General features: G+C 38.7%; 1 protein-coding gene across 1 annotated transcript in view; it reads left to right on the top strand.

The window, feature by feature from the left end:
- LOC122790046 (NADPH oxidase 1-like) overlaps window positions 1-21,348 on the top strand; it is a 351,263-nt gene extending 329,915 nt beyond the window's left edge. The window contains exon 13 of the mRNA XM_044057612.1: window positions 19,424-21,348. Coding sequence (XP_043913547.1) covers window positions 19,424-19,550 — 127 coding nt within the window. The 3' untranslated portion in view covers window positions 19,551-21,348. The remainder of the gene's footprint in view (window positions 1-19,423) is intronic.
- The last annotated feature ends 233 nt before the right edge of the window (window positions 21,349-21,581 follow it).

Raw genomic sequence — 21,581 nt, 5'->3', positions numbered from 1 at the left:
ACTCCACATTGGCCTCTTAACAGGTTGAGACCTATGAACTGGTCTGACTTCTCCCTTTAGAAAGCAACACAAAGATCCTCTACAGGGCTTTCCCCAATGGCACTGTGTTAATAAAGGAATTGCCTTGTATCACTATAAAAAGATAATCCAACCATCAGTTCTGTTCACTTCAGCTTGTCTCAGGGGCAGTATACTCAGCTCAAGACAAGTTCTCTGGGTGTATAACTACATCTTTCTATGAAACTGGGCAGATACATGCGCAGACAAAAACACACATATAGTGGAATGATTTCAGTGCTGACACTCAAAATGGTCACAATTTCTCATAGTTTTTACTGTTTTAGTAGACTGAAGTCATCTTTTGTTTTCCTTTTTTGACACGATAAATATTAACATTTTTATTGCTTATTTTAACCTGTGTCACAAGGTACCACATTTATGCTATTGTAATTCTATCTTTTAAATACAATAAACTGGATCATAATATCACAAGCCTGAACAAGATTCTTCACACATTAAGGTGATTATTTCAGTATGGAACCCAAATGATTTAAAGAAACATTGTCAGTACATGCCAAATTGTTAGGTCTTTCTACAGGTTAGTATAGCCAAACAACCAGCATGCTTCTGGGAGGCAATATATATTTGTTTCATGAAGATACATTAATGGAGCTGCTGTAATGACTATACTTTACTAAAGACTAACCTTCATCTTCTGGTCACGACTCATTGTTCCGTTATCATTAACTCCCATAGAGGACCATTGATCCTTTCACATATCTCTAATTGTAATACCATATGAGTGAGCTTATCTACCCTGTCACTCCACAGATAATGTGACTTCTCAGATGGAGTATCCCAGTTAACAAATTTTAACAAAACTGAACCCCTGACCTGAACACCGGGTTCTCCATGGATTGTTGTCGGCCTAGGCAAGAGGCGAAAGTGGAAGAGAGACAGTAAGTAAAAGCAGGGCTGTCGGTCCGGCCTACTAGCTAAGGAAACATCCTCATAAACCACCTCTTCTCAACATATTTTTTTTGCTAATGCCACATCTATCAAAAACAAAATGGATGAATTACAGCTACAGATTTCTGAGAACAAACTTATAAGAGACTGTTGCATTTTATTATTTACAGAGACGTGGCGACACCCATGTATATCAGATGCAGCCATTGAGCTGGCAGGCCTCACAGCATTTCGGTGGGACAAGAACAAATACTCTGGCAAGTGCAGAGGTGGGAGGCTTTGCATCTATGTGCATAACAGCTGGTGTACGAGCATAAAGATCATAGACAGTTACCCATCTCCTGATTTGGATATATGACAATCAAATGCAGGCCCTTTTATTTACCTCAGGAGTTCACTGCTGTCATAGTTACAGCTGTTTACATTACATCAGATGCTAATGCTTGCACAGCTCTAGGTCACTTGTTTGACATCATTAATTTGCAACAATACATCCATCCTAAGGCTGTTCATATCATAGCTGGTGATTTCAATCACACTGACTTAAAGCCAGGTCTCCTCAAATTTCATCAACACATTAAATGTGAAACTAGGGAGAAAAAATATACTGGATAAGGCCTACCCACATATTAAGGATGGCTATAGGGCAAAACAGCTGCCTCATTTAGGCCAGTCAGACAAATTATCCATACTCTTGACTCCAGCATACACTCCTGTTAGGAGAAAAGACCAGAGTACCACAACGACTGTTAAAATATGGCCAGAAGATGCACTCTCGCAGCTACAGGATTGCTTTGAAAGAACTAACTAGGACATTTTCGAGGATCAGAATCTGGAAGAGTACACATCAATGGTGCACTGATACATAAAAACCTGTGCTGACAATGTCACTGTCGGCAAGCACATTCATGTGTACCCCAATGAGATCCATGGCAAAGGAGGTCAGATGTCTTCTCAAGCACCACAATACAGCATTCAGGTCTGGCAATAGACCCCTTTATAGCATGGCTAGAGCCAATCTAAAGAAAGCCATCAGAGAGGTTAAAGTGGCCTATAAAAGGAATATAGAGATTACTTCACCAATAAAGACCCACTATGACTATGGCAAGGTATTCAGCACATCAATAAAATCAGTAACCATATGGCTGTTGATGCAGATGCTTTTATGGCAGAGGAACTTAATTATTTCTTCCCCTCTTTTGAGGTGGAAACAGCAGAGACGGTCACACCTAGGTCACAGCCAACAGACCACAGCAGTCTTACGTCATCTATATCAACCTCCTACAGCCACATTTCCACAGCACAAGAGCATGATGTAAGGTGTGTGCTCTAAGCAGTTAATCCAAGAAAGGCTGCTGGCCTTGTTGGAGTGACAGGATGGGTGCTGAAAGAATGCACGGACCAGCTCTGTGGAGTCTTTAGAAAGATCTTCAACCTATCTCTGCCCAAGTCTACTATTCCATCTTGTCTAAAGTCTAACCCTCCAGCTAAAATTGCCATAGCTCGCTCTCACCTTCTTTCAACCCTTCTGTATGCATCCCCTCTACTCTCGAATTTAAACAAGACTGTCCTTAACAAACTCTCAATTTGCTACAACCACATTGCCAGGTTTGCCACTGGGCTGCCTTTTAGAACACATCATTGCATCAATCTAAATCAGCTTGGGTGGCTTAAACTACCCAGCCTAATCCAGTATAACCAATTGATTATGGCCTATAAAATCCTCTATAATCCGGACAATACTCCTGCACTTAAAAATATTATCACCCCCCCCATAACAATCCTAGACCACTTCGATCCTCTAACAAACTACTAATTCAGACTAGCAAAATTAATAACACAGCCAGTGACTCTCTCTTTGCAAACTCTGTAAGTAGATCCTGGAACTCTCTTCAAGCTGATATTACCTTACTTTCCACCTTAGGTCAATTTAAAACTAGACTCAAACAAGATTTGTCACTTAACTGGCTATGTCAATGTATCAAGCCTGGCTAACTCTCTCTAGAATGTGTAAAAATCTGTTAACCAGTTTACTGTGTAATTTAATTTAATCCTGATTTACGCTCGGGATTAACTCTAACCTGTGGAACTTGTTTATCTTGCTTACTTATGTAATCTCTGTAAATAGTCTGTTTGTAATATGTAATGCTGGTATTATGCAATGCTGGATCTGCTTACCCTTGGAGCTTTTCTCCTGGGCCTCCACTGAAAATGGACATACATCCAGTTGGACTATTCCAGTCAACAAAAGTAAAGTAAAAATAAATAAAATATTACAATCATTCCACTGCCAAAGAAACCTGTCATTAGCAGTCTCAATGACTACTGTCCAGTGGCACTTAGTCCAATCGTTATGAAGTGTTTCGAACAACTAGTCCTGAGATACATCAAGGACAGACTCCCAGTCATTTCTGATACACACCAGTATGCTTACAGAGCAAATAGGTCTATGGAAGATGCCATCTCCACTGCCTTACACACTGCACTTTGCCATCTTGAACAGCAGGAGAGCTATACGAGGATGTTCTTTGTAGACTTTAGTTCAGCTTTTAGTACAGTCATGCCAGATAGACTGGTCACTAAGCTCACTGATCTAGGACTTTCACAACATGCCTGCCTTTGGATTAAAGACTTTTTGACTCACCATCCTCAGATGGAGAGGCTAGGCCCAAACCTCTCCTCTGCTCTCAGGCTAAACGCTGGTGTCCCACAGGGCTGTGTGCTGAGCCCCCTCCTGTATACTCTCTAAACCTATGACTGTGTCCTTTCCCATTCTACTAATACCGTCACTAAACATGTGGAAGACACAACAGTGATTGGACTTATTTCAGGCAGAGACAAGACAGTATGTCGAGATGAAGTTCAAACACTAGCAGCATGGTGTACTGAGAAACCTTGCCCTGAACTCTGCCAAAACAAAAGAACTCAACAGACGTTTGGAGGCACAACACAGATCACAATCCAATATACATCAATGGAGACCATGTGGAAAGCATTTCTGTCCAAGTTTCTGGGTATACATGTTGCAGAAGACCTCTCTTGATCCATAAATACCACAGAGGCAGTCATGAAGGCACAGCAGAGCCTCCAGTTCCTGAGGATCCTCAGCGTTTTCTAGAATTCATAAATTCCAATGCCTTGGATCAACTTATTCACACCCCCACCAGGGGCAACAATATCCTAGACCTGGTCATTACCAACATGGGAAACCGGTGTTCCACACCAGAGGTCAATTCCTCGTTGGTCAGATCCAACCACAAGCTAATCAGCCTAGACATCCACATCCCACCCCCAGCCCCAATAAGGGAAACCATTGTAAAAAACTTCTCCAAAGCCAACTTCACACTTCTTAAGACAGAAGTGGCAAACTTCATGACACCCATGCAGACAGACAATAGAAGTATGACTGCCGAATCCTACACAAATGCACTTTATAAGCACTTACACGACTGCATGGATCATGCTATCCCTAATAGAACCAAGATGTTATCCTCCAAAAAAAGGAAGCCAATCTGGTGGTCCCCTGCCATAAACAAACTCTACAACAGAAGAAAGAAACTGTTGCAAAAAAGAGTAAAATCCCATGACTGGAGGAACTCCCTGGTCAACCTCAGTAAGAAGCTGAGATCCTCATAAAATCCTCCAAAGCTAGTTACGAAAACAAAATTGCCACTGACTCTAAAGACAACCACAAAGCATTCTATAGCTATGTCAAGAATCTAAATGGGAACACTCAGATCTGCTCTGAGTTACAGCACAATGGCACTAAATATACAGAACCAACTGATATTGCCAACATCCTAGCAGATAGGTTCAGTGCTAACTTTACCCCCCTCTCACCCCCTAGAGGGCCCATCTCTATACCGGAAGAATGCAAAGCTCCTATAATCACGGCTGCACAGGTAAAAAACACACTCTCCAAAGCCAAGAACACAGCATCCATGGGACCTGACAATATCCCAGGCTGCGTTCTACATGAACTACAGAATGAACTGGCACCCTACATAAGTACCATGTTCAATCATAGCCTCACCTCAGGCTTTGTAGCCACTGAATGGCGAACCATGACAGTTATCCCACTCCACAAAGGGGGAGCCACGACAGACCCCGGGAACTACCGCCCCATTAGCCTGATGAGCCTGGTCTGCAAGGCCATGGAACGTATCATTGTGGAACTCATAAACAAAAACATTGGTAATCTCCAAACTCTGGACCCTACCCAGTTTGGATTTGTAAAAGGCAGATCATGTCTCCTAAACCTGATTGACTTCTTTGAAGCAGTCACCAAAGCCATAGATGAGGGTAAAATGGTTCACACAGCTTATCTAGATCTTGCCAAGGCTTTTGACACCATCCCCCACTCTGGCATTATAGATAAGCTCACTAAACTAGGTATAAATCCCTATGTCACAAGATGGGTTGCCAACTGGCTCACTGACAGAACCCACACTGTGAAAGTAGCGGATTCCAAATCCGACATCAGACCAGTGACAAGTGGAGTACCACAGGGTTCAGTCCTGGGTCCTCTCCTGTTTGGTATCTACTTCTCTGAAGTGCAGGCCAACAAAGAAGGTCTTTGGCTAACAAAGTTTGCAGATGACTGCAAACTAGGAGTCATAATCGAAACTCCTAACGATGTGGACAAACTACAAAAGGGCCTCACTGAGACTGATACCTGGTGTCAAAGCCATGGCCTGAAGCTCAATGCCAAAAAGTGTATTGTCATCCCCTTTGGTAAAAACTCTGTACCCATGAACTACCACATAGCTGGTAGTCTACTTAATGCTGAAAATGTGATAAGAGACCTTGGGACACAGGTGGACAGTAGTCTCTCCTTTGATAATCACATCGCCACAGTGGTCAGGAAATCCTTCTACATGGCTTATCTCATCACAAAAGGATTCTCATCTAGAAAAAAAGAGGTCATTGTTCCCCTCTACTCATCACTCATTAGACACATTACAGAGTACAACACCCCTTTTGGTATGTACCTCACAAGACATCTACAACAACTGGAAAGACCACAGAAATACCTCACAAAGAGGATTACTGGCCTCAAACAGATGCCCTATGCAGACCGTCTCAAAAAACTACAGCTTTACTCCATCGCATATCACCTACTCAGGGGCGATCTCTGCCTAACATACAAAGCTATGTCAAACCCAGAGCTGTTGGACATGCTCCACTTAAAGAAATCCCAATCCCTCCAAGCTACATGCTCTAGGGACCTAAACCTTGTCACCACAATAAACAGAACATGCTGGAGGGATAGATTCCTGTCCCAGAGACTTCCCATACTCTGGAACAGACTACCTATCTGTGTCAAACAGAGCTCCTCATTAGCACTCTTCAAGAAAAATCTTGATGATTGGATGGGAAATGGGAAATTCACCCCGGGGATCTCTTCTGTGGCTCTGACCGACAAGGGCACAGGAAAATAATTTTCTTGGGTGGCGAAAGCCAGGGTACATTTTTTGGCTAGGCTTGTATGGGCCCTAGGGCCGATAGCCTAGTACCTACCTATGAACCTATGAAAAACAACCTGCAGGAGAAGCTACTGGTGTCTTTTTACCACTGTTTTATTGAAAGTGTGCTGACATACTGCATTTCCATGTGGTACGCCAACAGCTCAGCAGCAGATAGGAAAGCCCTTCAAAGGATCAATAATGCTCCCCAGAAAATGACTGGCTGCACACTGCCCTCTTTGGAGGAACTCTTCATCTCTCACTACTTCAGCAGGGCAGCCAACACCTTGAAAGACCCTTCCCACCCTGGTCACCTATTTAAACTGCTGTCTTCTGGCAGACAGTTCAGGTCCATTCCTTATCAGACAGACTAAAGAGCAGTTTCTATCCCAGAGCCATACAGGAACTAAATAATGCTAAATATTCTCACTGAGTGATTTTGACCAACATAGACAATAGTCATTTTGTGCTATAAGGTATATGTTTACATTATTTTGCACCTTATTTTATTCTTTTTATGTGCAATATACCCAAGTGTAATAACTTAGGTTTTTTTATTGTATTGTTTTGTATTCTTTTATTTATTCATGTTCATTATATGTGAATGCACCACAGGATTGCTACAAATGTCATTGTATTTGTGCAATATCAATAAAGGAGTCTTGTCTTATCTGATCCTATTACTGTGAAGCAGACATCTTACCAAGTCAGCATGCCATCTTTGTAATGCACCACTCTCCTCTTCATCATATCTCTCTACAGTCCAGATTTTCACAAAATGTCCAGATTTTTGCATCATATTTTTGGCCTGGTTTTCATAAAATTTGTGGTTTTCTGGATTTTTGTGGCAGATCAATGAGGACTTAGTTCATTAAATAATGACAGGCATTCGACTTTCAGACTTCATATCCTTCATTCAGTGCATGGTAACAGAAGACCTATTATTCTAGCAACTTTTTAAGTTTATAAAAACAATATTTAAAATTCGTCCCTATTTTTGGGGCTTTGTCCAGATTTTTTGTGCTAAGAGGTTGAGAGCTATGCTATTCATCCATTTATAGTTGTCTATATCTCCCTCTATGAAACTGCAGACCTTCTACAAAGATGCAGTTTCCAATGTTACTTTGTTTCATTTTGTTACTATTCCTTACTTGCTTAAGTTTTACTGTTACTTTGTTATATTTAGTATATTTATGTGCAAAGCTCCCTGCTGTAGCAACCTTGTTTTTCCCAGGTTGTGGCAGGATCAGTACATGTATTCATTTATGAAATTAAAATGTGTAAAATTATCTTATTTGTGGAGGAAAGATATGCTGTCAGGATGAGTGCAATACAGAAAAATGCTTCGTCTAGCTGCCTAAAGATATAGCATTGTCTCTACGTGTTTGTGTGTGTGAATGACAAAGTACATAATTCAATTTACTTGCATAAGCATACCATCCAATCTAAAAAAAAAAAAAAAAAAAAAAAACATTGATCTAACTTTGCTACCACCCATTATTGCTCTATTTCTGACCTACATATGTCCAGTCCTTAGACATCTTCATTCAATCTTACTAATACAGACTGCTTTGTGCACTTTTGCTGCCAGTGTCCTGTATAGACTGGAATACAACATGCTTTATTCTCTGAACACCACCCAGACCTATTTTTATGTAGATGTTATGTGGAACCTGCTATTAAATGGTTTACATAGCAGAGTATCATTACGTCAAAAGACCCATGACCTATTTATAACACACAGCATTTTTATCTAGTACAATTTCTTGTAAAACCTCTTGTGTACGTTTTATAGGAGTTTTTTTATAACTGCATGCCATACATATCTATTATGTTTGCATATACTGTACATGTTTAAGTATGATACATGACAGCTGTACCAGAGATTCATGCAGTACATGCCTCTGTGCCTGAGTTGTGGCTAAAAATAGTTTTCAGACCAACCAGTTAATAAGGTGAAATAAACAAATGGCTACTGAAGACATGATAAGTAATCCGTTGACTCCTGAATGGCTACAATTTTCTCTAATGGGTGGGGTGGATCCTAGTATTATAAACAAAAATACGGTCAATAGACATCCTTGCCTGAGGACCATTGTCTTAACCTAATTTATTTACTTATGTGTTTAATTCAAATTTTGTTGACCATGCTGGCACCACTAGGTAATATCTATTTTCAGGGGGGAGCCAGGTTAAAACATAAATAGTAGTAATATGTATTGAAAATGCAAATAATGAAAATACATAGTGTAAGTTTAAAACAGAGTATAATTAATAATACTGAAAAAGTATTCATGAAGTTAAACAGTTATCAGTTTAAAGATATTGGGTGCAGAGATTAATTTCTGTAGCAGGAACTAAAGAATCACAGAATCCCTCAAACTACCACATAGGTGGTAGTCCCCTAAATACGAAAAATGTAATAAGGGATATGGGGACCCAAGTAGATAGTAATCTCTCCTTTGATAATCACATTGCCAAAGCGGTTAGAAAATCCTTCTATGTGGCCCACTTAATCACAAAAGGGTTTGCATCCAGATCAAAAGAGGTAATTGTGCCCCTCTACGCATCACTCATCAGACCTATCATAGAGTACAATGCCCCATTTGGGATGTACCTTACAAGGCACCTGCAACAGCTGGAAAGACCACAGAAGTACCTCACCAAGAGGATCACTGGCCTCAAACAGATGCACTAAGCAGCTCGACTGAATAAACTCCAGCTGTACTCAGTTGCATACTGCCTACTCAGAGGTGATCTCTGCCTGACATACAAGGTCATGTCCAACCCAGAATTGATGGACATGCTCCACCTAAAGAAAACCTTATCCCCTCAAGCCACACGCTCTAGGGATATAAACCTCACCACAACGATAAATAGGACGTGCTGGAGGGATATATTCCTGTCCCAGAGCCTTCCCACGCTTTGGAACAAGATTCCAATATACATTAGGCAGAGCTACTCGCTAACCCTCTTCAAATAAATCCTTGACGAGTGGATGGGAAACAGAAAGTTTACCTCGGGGATCACTTCAGTGGCTCTGTTGGACAGAGGCACAGGGAACTAATCTAAGGGGGTGGCGAAAGCCAACACATTCTGGCTAGGCTTATAAATGCCTTCGGGCAGATAGCCTAGTACCTACCTATGAACCTATAAGAGTAGAGAGTAACAAAAGAGTAACAAAAATGAGTGTTTAGAAAAAAAATAAAAAAAGGATAAGTAGTAAAATATGGGTAGAAATGCAAAGAAGTAAGAACATTAGTGATTTTTATCTATTTGCACACAAGATCATTGTGTAGCTTCAGTGTTAAGTATGTCAAATGTTTAACATTTATTTTAATGTCAAACATCTTAATTCTATCCCTACCTGAAATGACTAAACCTCATAAAATAATTAAAATAAATAATTTAATTAAAACAGTTGAAAATTTCTGCATTTATGTCCACAGTTTTGATCTTATCAGGGCTGCACCCCACCCAAACAACTTGTTATTCAATGTCCTAGTGAGAATTTTATGGTATTTCCACTTCACGTTGTCCAGCTACTCATACCTTCTGTTATTATAATGGAATATTTTTAGTGTTTCTGTGAAATTGGTGCCAATTTCTTCTGCTCCTTTTATCTAATTAAATACTTTCAGTAGTTATGTAACAGCTCATTTTGAATACACCCTAAAGAATTCTTATCTTACACTGTCTCCTCTGTTACTGTCTTAGATATTAGCCTTTTTGAAACAAAGCAGAACTTCCTTGTACTATTATCTGACAGAACTTTATTACCTTTGGTTTTAGCAGTTGTAATGTTCTTATCAAATTAAACCTGCTTTCTTCCTTTTACAGCTTTAATGTTCTGATCAAATGAATCTGCCTTGTATTAGAACCCAGTTTACCCCTACAAAAAGTAATATAAATAATTTACAGCCTTTGAAGCATGCATTAGTATAAACTTTCCTTTATTGTGTTCTCTAGTTTCATTTTATTTTTATTTCCTAGAATTGCAATTTGATTTAGATTCTTGGTGATCTTTCTCCGTAGCCTAAAGTATTTTTTTGGCTATTGACCACAATTAAGGTGTTCTTCCATATTTTTAATATTCTAGCCTGCTTTTTGTTGTATCTTATTCAGTTCAAGTGATTTATGGTCTTCTTTTCAGAGCTTCTAATCTCTTGTATAGTTTTTGCTTCATCAAGCCATGATGTGTTAAAATTTATTTATTTATTTGGCATTTGTTTACAAGAAAAGTCCAACTTGTTCATTAGGTACCCATTTTCACCAGAGGCCCGGGGAGGAAAGCTTCAGATATGTATGGTTAACAGAATGAAAAACTAGACAGATATAATCAGGTCATAACATTCAAGGACACATTAGTTTGTCAGAATGAGAACTTAACAAACATAATAAAGTCATAACTAAGCACAAAATTTGAAAAACTACACATTAGTTTGTCAGAATAAAAACTCAACAAACATAATAAAGTCATAGTGTTCAAGCATCAATTATATGGAAAGCCTGATAATAGGAAGATGCAGCACTATTTATATAATAGATGATTATCGTAACAATTATTAATATTCTAGAGGTCATGAAATATGGTTATTTTTTATTCTTTTTGTTAACTGAGGGGCTAGGGAGTTAAGAATGCTTAGGAAGGTGCTGTTGAAATGTTCAACTGCATCATTAAGGGGGTGTGGTTTTTAGGATGGACAATCTATAGCTTTTAGAGAGTCATTAAAATTAAATACGTCTTTGCTGTATATAGTTTTGGACTTGTGTTGCTTTGTGAGTTGAGTGATAGTCTTGTGAGTACAGGCTGGTAGGTGGTGGTCAATTAAGGAGTCAGGGATTGTGCCTGAGTATGCAAAGTTAGAAGGGTTCGAGACTAGTAACCAGTCCAGGGTGTAGTGCTGGATGTTATTTTTGCTATATCTGGTAGGAGTATTTATAAGCTAAGTAAAGCCACAGAGGTGTATACTGTTAGTTGGGTGGTGTGAGGTTAGTGTTTGCCAGTCAATGTTAACATCTCCTTGGACAATGGTTTCATTCTGTATTGTTTTAGATATCCAGGCTGGAATAGTTTCTAGAATGGGAATGTTTTGCCCAGGTGGGATGTATAGAAGACTATGCAGATGTTCTTAGATGAGTTAAGTTTTAGAAATGTTATAAGGATTTTGGCTGTGCTGAATTTTGGTATAGTATTTGAGTATGAGGAAATTATCAAGCTGTTAGGGAAAATTAGGGCTATTCGACTACCTTTTTTATGTGCTCTGTCTACTCTGAGAATGCTGCAACCAGGGGGAAGAATTTCAGTATCTTTTATTTCCAGTTTTACCTAAGTCTCTGTAATAGCAAGGATGTCAGGGTTAGAGTGTGTTAACCAGGCATGAAAGGGTGTCAGTTTGTTGCACATGCTGCTGATATTAAGAGTGATGAGTTTTAGTTTTTTTATCTATGTAGTAGGAATGGGACCTGGGTTGGGGTGAATGTCCCTACACAAGTTTAAGGTCATGAAAGAATGTCTAGTTGTTTTAGGATTTTTAAGTAATTTGGGTATTTGTATTAGTTTTAGGTTGCAGTGGTTAGTACTGAGGACTTTAGGGTGGAACAGAAGATCAGTATAGGGATCAGTGTTGGGGTTATTTGGGAGAAGCTTATGGTTGAGGGATTGAGTGGTGTTGTTGAGGTATGCTTTTGCAGTAGTGTTGCTGGAGGAGTTGTTGGGGTCAAAAGGAGAAGGAAGAGAAATGACAGGTGTGAATAAAACAGCATGATTGGTGTAGAGTAAGATAGCTTAAATGGAAGTAGAGGGGGAATTAGGGCTGTTGGAAGTGAAGCAGTTATAGGGGGTAGAGTACAAGTGAAAATACTGTGGCATAGTAGTGTAGAAAAAGGGGTGTCTGGTTAGAGTAATATGGGTGAGGTGTGGGATGAGGATGTTGTATAGTAGACTGATTGGAGTGCAGTTGAAATTGGAGGGAGCTTGCAGGAGGTGGAGCTAAAAGAAGTATAAGTTTATAAAAGAAGAGTGGTAGGTTGTCTTAGTTGTCCTAGTATTGTCTCTGGAATGTAAGAAGTAGAGGGGTATTAAAGGCTAGGGTATAATGATGCAGTCAAAATAAGAAAAATGAGGGTTAATTTGGGAAAAGAAAAGGATACAATGTAGAATAGATAGCTACTATTAGGGAGGATGTGATTATAAATGGATATAGTGCAAAGTAGTATGGGAGGGAGAAAGATAGTTTGGAATGGGACTAAAAATTAAAAAGAGATAAGGAAGTAAAAAACAAGAAACAGAAGTGTATGTATAAAAGTATGTTTTATTTTTATTTATTTTACATTTGTTGACCGAGAAAGTCCGACTGGAACGAGGTCCATTTACAGCGGAGGCACGGGGAGAAAACCTCCACATTAGTTAAACAATAATTGCAAAAGGTCATAAGACAAGCAAAAAAAAAAAATCACACAAAAAATAATACATATTTACAAAGGATTTGTTCCAAGTAAGCTTAAATTGTAGAAAATTAGGCCCCAGATGGCAGTCAACACTGTAGCATGTAGACAGTAAGAAGTAGACAGGAAGGTAAGCAGGAGTGGAAGAGAGAAGGAAAGTATTTATGTGATGCATGGACAGAGCCGGGAATCCATAAGATGTGACTTAAGTGAGTTTTTGAACTGTGTTATAGATGATGCAGAACACACATTACGGGGGAGGTTATTCCACTTTCTAGCTATGGAATGAGAGAATAGAGCTTTGCCTGCAGTGTTGTTAGTGTTAGAGATATAGAGGAGAGTTTTGTTGGTAGAACGGAGAAGACGATTTGCTGAGTATTGGGTCAGTAGTTGGTTTAGTGCTGGAGTTTTGTGAGGATTCCTTAGAATGTTGTAGGCAAGAACTAGTAATTGAGGAAGTTCTAGCCACTGTGGTTACTTTAGGGCGAGGCAATGATAGCTTCTAAAAGCAGAGTTATTGGCAAATTTTACAATTTTATTATAACATGACTCAAGTTTGTCTAAGTCCAATTTCCTGACCTGGGTTAGGATTGGTGCTGCATACATCAGGGTAGACAACAGGTGGGTTTGGACTAGGGTGACCCGTGCTTGATCTGATGGGAAGTCTTTGTGTCTGTATAGAGTTCCCATTTTTTTATGAACTTTTTTGATGGTTTGAGAAATATGGACATCAAAGTGAAGATTTTTGTCTATTTCTACACCAAGGAGTTTAGTATGGGGATTGGGAAGAGGGAGAAATTACAGTGCCATTACTGGAGGTGATAGTGAAGGAAAGAGGAGCGCTTTTAGATTTTTGGGGGGTAAATAGCAGTAATTTGGTCTTGTTGGGGTTTAGGATAAGTTGGATATCAGTGATCCATCTTTCCACAGAGCTGAAGGATTCCTGGGTAATTTGTTGTAAAGTGGTTAGGGACAGGGCTGAGCAGATTAGCACTGAATCATCTGCGTACTGTATAAGTGAGGCATGCTGGGTGGAGGTGTATAGTTTGTTGGTGAAAATTGGAGAATAGTAGTGGCCCCAATATTGAGCCTTGTGGTACTCCTATAGTAGTTGGCAGTAGAAGTGATAGCTCACCTTGCCATTGGACAGATTGTTTCCTATCAGATAGATAGTTTTTGAACCAGGCAATAGTAGAGGGGGCAAAGGACAGGGAGGACAGAGTGTCTAAAAGTATGGTATGTGAGACCACATCAAATGCTTTGGAGAGATCTAAGAATATAGCTGATACAAAATTGTTGTTGCTTCTAAGTTGGTTAACCTGATTAGTAAAAGAGAGAAGTGCAGTAGTTGTGCTATGGTTTGGGCGGAAGCCATGCTGTGTGATGGAGAGGAGATTATGTCAGTTCAGGAAGTGCATAACTTGAGTGTGAATATATTTTTCAAGTAGCTTAGCTAGGAGAGATAAGATAGCAATGGGACAGTAGTTTGATAGGTCATAGGAGTTGCCGCCTTTGTGAAGAGGGATAATATATGAGACTTTCCATAGTTGAGGGATGTATGCTTCCTGTATGGAGCAGTTGATAAGAACTGAGACAGGGTAAGCTAAGGATTCAGCTGCTATTTTTAGAACGTTAGCAGGTATACCATCAGCTGCGAGAGTGGTAGGTTTCAGTTTTAAGAGTAGTTTTTTAATTATAGAGATTGGTATAGGTGAGAGATTAAAGGAAGGTATATTATCGTGACTTGTGGTTGGGGTATATATAGAGTTATTCTTGGATAGTTGGGCAGATAATGACAGAATAGATTCTGTGAAGTGATGATTAAATTGAGAAGCTATGTCATCATTAGTGTTGGTGTTGGGAGCTGGAGTGGTAGTTTTGCCGGGTTTTAGTAGGGAATTGATAGCTTGCCAGAACTCTTGGGGATTTTTGGAGTGTTTGTCTTGGATACCTAGGAGGTAGTTCTGTTAATCAAGTTCTGTTTGTTTTTTGGCCTGATTCCTAAGTTGTTGGTAGTTTTGTTTGTCTAGGCTAGTGTTATTCTTTTTACAGATCTTCCAGGCTTTATCTCTGGACTTTAGTAAAGCTCTTGTGCTCCTACTTAGCCATGGGGCATAGTTTGCTTTAGCTTTAATTTTTCTAATGGGAGCGACTGTATTAAGGACACTGGTAAAAGTACTGTTGAAGAAATCAACTGCCTGGTCTAATGCTAGAGTTTGTAATGGGTACCAGTTACACTGTTTTAACATACTGTTAAGAATTTGTGGGTTTAGTTGTGTTCATCCCTAGTTTGCTTATAAACTAAGGGTTTGGGTATGTTTACACTTTTCCAAAGGAGGAATGTGGGGAATGTAGGGAGGTAATCACCATGCTCATCAGGTAGACAGCCCACTTGGTAATTTTGTTTGGGGAACTTTACTAATGTCCAATCAAGAAGTGATTGTCTTTGGGATTTCTTGTCCACTCTAGTGGGTTCTTGGATGAGTTGTGAGAACCCAAATAAGTTAATATGGTTAGAGGGGTTGTTTGAGTTGCAGGCTAGCCAGTCTAAATTTAGGTCACCCAATAGGATAGTTCCCTAAGGCAGGTTATCTCTAGTCAATTGTAAGATGTCCTCGATTATAGGAAAGTTGTTACCTGGAGGGATGTAACTACAGAGAATGTTGATTCTGTTTTTGTTGTTTAGAAATACAACTGAACCTAATCTTCCTGCATTCAGGAATTTGGGTAGGGGAGTTTGCAGAGGTTGGAGGTTGAGTGTGTTTTTAAATAGAATTGAAACTCCACCTCCCTTCCTACCACCTCTATCTAGACTTAGAATATTATATCCTGGGGGGAGAATTTCTTCATTTTGGGTGCTGGGTTTTAGCCAGGTTTCAGTAACGGTTAGTATATCAGGGGAGTAGTGAGTTATGAATGCATGTAAGTCATGTAGTTTGTTAGATATGCTTCTAGAGTTAAAGTTAATAATAAGTAGGTCTGATGTCCGTTTGTTTGAGAGTATGGTATTGCATGGACTTGGGTTGGGGTGCATGTCCCCTGAGATTAGTAGCCATTTTCTAAGGAGTAGTTTGAGTTTAATTGAGTGTGCTAGTGCTGTATTAGATCTACATTTTTCTTGTGAAAAGTTGTGTGGTGTGTGTTTTATATATACGAAATATTAAGCTGTCATTAAATAATGTGGAGCAGATGACGACATTTGTGTGTGTGTGTGTATGTGTGAAAGTATATGTTATGTGGAAAGTATTGCTTAATGGTGTGTTAGTATGTATGGATGTAGTGTAGGCTAGAGTGGTGAGAGTTAGTAGTAGGTGTGGTAAAAAGTAATAAGATGATTTGGGTAGGACTTTGGAAAAAGTCACAAGTGAAATATGTATGTAGGAAATATAATAGAAGACCAAGAGGGGTTGGGTGGGAATTGGATGTAGGGTAGTGAATTGAAGTGAACTGAAGCTGAGTGTAATGGGTCCCCTACCCTCAGGTTAATTTATAACTGACAGTAATCACTTTATAGCCAAAATAAAGCAATTAACAAAGAGTTCCTGAGACTAAATAGCTAGTATATGCAATATAGTCTACTGGTCAAGCAAAAGGAGAGAGTGGCCAACTTAGTAAGGGGTCCTACTATTTCACAGAGCAGGCATGTATTTAACTGATTAAAGTTAATACGCAGCAAGGTTTTTCATGATAAATATGCTTACATGAAACAATGACAAATGTCTCAGTAAACTTGCAGGTGTAGGGCTTTGTGACAGACCTCCTTCAAGATCGGGGTCAGATGTAGTGACTGCAGGCTATGAAACAATGACAAAAGTCTCAGTAAACTTGTAGGTATAAGGCTTTGTGACAGAGCTCCTGCAATATTTCTTTACAATCTATTTGTCATGCTAGTCTAGCAACTGAAGTGTATCTCTGTATATCCACAGTGGTAACTGCCCTCTCACCCAAGTTGTAATTACTGCTTTTACATAAAAAAGGGGGCTTTATCAAATTTGTGGTGTTTTTTGACAACATTTTTTCCGGTTATTCTTTTTTAACAATGAGCATACCTTCTTACTTAGTTCTGATGTTTCAATAGCTAATTATTAGCAGGCTGTCAGAAAGCTTTCTAACACAGACACACATGCACATGCACACACAATAATAAAACTAATTAGTTATATCCCTTCGCCTTGTTTATACATGGATTGTGAGCTCACCACTTTCTCATCCTATCTTAATTGTATTTTCCTTATAAAGTTCTGTAAGTTAAGCTTTAATGACCACATGTACTTTCTACTTATTCAGTTTATGTTATATCAAAAAATCCAATATAAGAATGGAGGAGTAATTAAAGTAACCACGTTCTTCTTACCTCCCCTTGAGAATAATAAGTTAATTGCCAGCCATACTCTTTTATTTTAACAAGCAATGCCCCTTAGTAAGAAATTTTTGGGAATAACATTATGGGCTCTTATAAATATTTGTCTTTCTGCTTTAAAACTCTTTCTGTATCAGCCAGCTAAATGCCTTTTGATAGTATTTATCATCTTAAGTTCAAAACTGCAATTCTGCATAAACATTATTCCCAACACCCTGAAAAAGGTAATGTTTATTACTTTAGTATTTTAGTATCATCAAGGACAGTACCTATGTCTGCCTGCTACTGAGGCCTTTGGTATTTAAGTAATGTGTTTAATTGCTCAGATTATTTAGTTTTCTTTTCTATGTGCTTGGTCCACTGCACAACTGTGGTTCTGTCCAGCAACTCCAGATCTGTCCCATTGAAATGCTAGAATGCTACAGTATTGATTCAAAATAAACAGTTTGCTTACCCCTGTGCTCTAACCAGCCTTGTTTTTATGAAGCCTTTTACATATAAACCATTTACAGTACTTTCTTTTGTCAAACTCTCCCGAGTTGTTTCTTCATTAGTCAGTCACATTTTGTCTGATCTCAGTAGCTGTTTGTCATTTTGTACACCTTCTTGTAACATGGTACTTTCCTTCTGTCAAGTCCACAGCTCCATTATATTTTATATATTATCTACCAACTTTCTGTGCTTTATGCTGTTCTCAGAACATTTCTGTTTTTCATTTTTATTTTAAGTCTTGTTCATTTTAATTTACCAATAAGATGTAGAAAATATAGCATTCCACTCTGCACAAAGAACAGGAATTCTTGTCTGGGGATTTTACCTTACTGACAGTAGTAAGAAACATTTTTTCATTATTACAATTGTTCTTATATTGTTTAGCATGTCCAGGTTACAGAAGTACCTGAGTGCCTGCTTAAAACACAAACACTCAGCCCTTCTCCTATTAACAATGAACTTTGTAGCTAATATAGTTGTCCATCTGTTATGTAAAGTTTAATTTTTAACTTCTAGTCCTTATCTGGAATTGTAAATTATCCAGCGTGGAAGTGAAAGTGACTGTTCCAAAAAAAAAAAAAAAAAAAAAAAAAAAAAAAAAAAAAAAAAAAAAGGGAACAGATGTTTCTGTAGCCAACTGCAATTCTGTTATCTCCATTTGTTAACAGTTATAAAAAACAATATATTTAACAGGTGAGATAGTAGAAATTTATATCACTGGGTTTGGTAGCTTACAAAAGATGCCCTCTTACATCTTTTTAACAGAAAAAAAATCTTTAACTTCATATCAAGAACATCTTACTGCTGTCTGTGGCATGCACCATTGTGAGTTAGGTGATAAATGCTCTGCACATTAGCCAGGGACATAGGCAATATGTGCATACAATTTATGCATCTCTCTAGGAAGCAGTGGTCATAGAAGACACCATGGGGAGGGACTTAAGTATATGGGAGAGGTCCTCCGTGGGAAAGACAGCCTTCCTGGTACTTGCTTCCAAAGGGAATGAATGGGTTCATGGCACTCTTGTTTCAGTCAAGGAACAAATAGGCCATAGAAGGCTTATCCTGGTTGGGAAGCAAATATGCAAGCTCTCATCCTATATAGTGAATGAATGGGTCAATAGGTTGCTGAGAGAAGCCTAAAAAAAGGGATAGCAGGGATTAAAATGTATATCTGTTTAACTAACCACATGAATCAAGGCAAATATGTTATGATCCTTAGCTTAAGATAATATAACGGAAGGGATTTAACTGCCGAAATGCCTGTTAGGCCATTCCTTTTATTTCTCTCTCTCTCCTCCCAACTTCTTTGCATCCAAAGAATGCAATATTTTTAATATGTCACCTCCTAACCATGCTGCACTGAATTCATGCAGATGGTAGGAATAAAACCTACAGTTGCTTTATGTTTCCACCACCAGTGGCATGGGTGGCAACTACTAAACTGCAGTCAGAAATAATTGGGTGTTGAATGTTAAGTAATTGATTTGTTTTATATTATACATTCTGTTTATGATTACATAGTCTCCAGATTGTTCATGGCACTTGTACCCCTCATAAATTTTTACACAGACAACTTTTTAGTCGTGCTTTTTTTCCTGTACCAGAAATGCATTTGCTCATAGTAGCAGTTGTATAGATGCAAAATAAAACTTAGTTCCATTGTTCATTCTGATTTATGTGTTTGCAGATCTGTTGTGGGAGTGTTTCTCTGTGGACCACCAGCCTTAGGTCAAACACTGGAGACATGTTGTACCAGATTTTCAAATGTGGGCCCTCGGAAGGTGCAGTTTTACTTTAACAAAGAAAATTTCTGAAGGATGAATCTTGTGATGGCAAAGACATTGGTGTGGACCAAGCAGCAAGAATATCAAGTGAAATGTTTGGAAATTCGGGCCCATCTGTGTTTTTTTTTAAAGGTACTCTGCAAAGGAAGCCATAGCAAATATTGTGTGCCCATCTTCCTAATGGTTAAAGGTGGAATACAACAGCAATGATCCTTGTTTTTGTACACTGAACAGAATACATTTCTTTCGCTTGTGGAAATTTGTTTTTATTTTACATGGTCCTGTAAGATGAGGTTTGAACAGACTGAGAAGCAGTTTAGGAGAAATTACAGTGATTTGAATTAATGCAAAAATAAAATTTCTGTGACTAACTCAGTTTTTTTTTTATAAAGCTGGTACATGCTACAAAATTCTGAAGAAACAATTCTGTTTCCTCCTGTACGACCTTACACCTGTCATTCTGCTACAGTGTTATCAGAGACAATAAGAATACAGATGGAATATTTAACTGTTTTTTTTTTAATTCTGCATAATTTATGTTCTGCAACTGTATCATTGTTTTATATTTATATGGCTACATTTTGTTGAATGACTGATAAAATAGTATTACATAAGTTTATAAATGAAATTTGAAATAATACATTTTTTCATAGATATTGATTTCTTAAGCCAGATGATATAAAGATGTACAGCATTCTACAAATTCACGCGTATCAGTCAATATAAAGGCAACTGGTTATCGTCTTTAATAGTAGGTGATGAGATGTGATTTCAGGAGGAGTTTGGCATCACACTAGTCAGCAACAACCCTGCTCCTATCAACCATAATGATTCCTGATGCCTGTTTCTCAAAGGTCTTTACTGTTATACCCATCCCCAAAGTAAACAACTGTTAGCTCATGGCTCAGAATTATTTAGTGTTCGATAACAGCAGATACACATAGGCACTGCATTTATACATCACCCATATAAAACAGTTCCGTATAAACACATTGGGCCAGATTCTGAAAGAGCTGTTCTCAGTGTAAATGACTTGCTACAGTGTAAGGCCTGTCTATAAACAGGCTTTCTATGGGGACCAGAGTCCAAAACAGCTGCTCTCAGTGTAATGGACAGTTATACTGAGAACAAGTCTCTTGGAATCGGGGCCATTGTCCTTGTAAGCTGTGTTATTATTATTGCACACAGTACCAAAGAGTAGTCAGTCACTTTGTACTGGGACCCCTTATCTTGTACTGTACAGTATTAGAACACATGTCTTTTCTGCATGGGTTAGGTGCTTCATTTTACAAGTAGGCCTTGTTCCTTTATGCATTATATCCATTTAGTGTACTGCTTGTAGTGGCTTGTCTTTGCTTAATAAATTGTTACTCCTTTTAAGGATACTTTTTTTCATTTTTACAGTCTGCAACTGTCTGAAAAACAAGTACTATCATACCACATTTATGTCAACCCCATAAAAGAGAACTTTATGCTAAGCACAACTTTTCTAATCCTAAAATGTCCTTTACTCTACATGAAATATCTCTTATACTGCTAAATGTTGGTCAAAATCATATCGGAAGAATCTGCCTAATAATAAATAACTGCAGTATACATACCTTAGTGTGACATAGGGATTTGTATACTCCCATGAACCTTAGGGCCATAGTACCCGTGTACTTTTATACTTCGGAAGGTCATGCATAGCAGACTGGTCCAAGAAATGAGGTAAACACAGTGCAAGCCAAAATGCTGGCCCTTGTGATAAAATTGTTATAGAACAAGAAAACCTAGGATCCACCTCTGGGCTGGTGTTCGGGTGCCTCTCATGGCCTGGTCAAGTCAGTCCAAAAAAAACTGTGTGAAACCACCATACAGGCTCACCAACTACAATGTTAGTAAAGTGGGAGGCATAACCACATTTGATTAGGAAGAATTATAGCCTAGTAATGGGAAATGTCTGGTCAGTGTTTGGAGAGTTAAGCAGGGTCAACACTGGTTAGTGTTTGGAGGGGTAGCAGGTTCAGCACTGCTTAGTGTTTGCAGGATTAAGCAGGGTCAGAACTGGTCAGTGCTTGG

Source organism: Protopterus annectens, chromosome 15.part0, assembly GCF_019279795.1.
Source record: "Protopterus annectens isolate FY-2018-M chromosome 15.part0, PAN1.0, whole genome shotgun sequence".
Taxonomy (NCBI): domain Eukaryota; kingdom Metazoa; phylum Chordata; order Ceratodontiformes; family Protopteridae; genus Protopterus; species Protopterus annectens.
The sequence above is the reverse complement of the archived record's forward strand: the minus strand, read 5'-3'. Positions and strand labels throughout refer to the sequence as shown.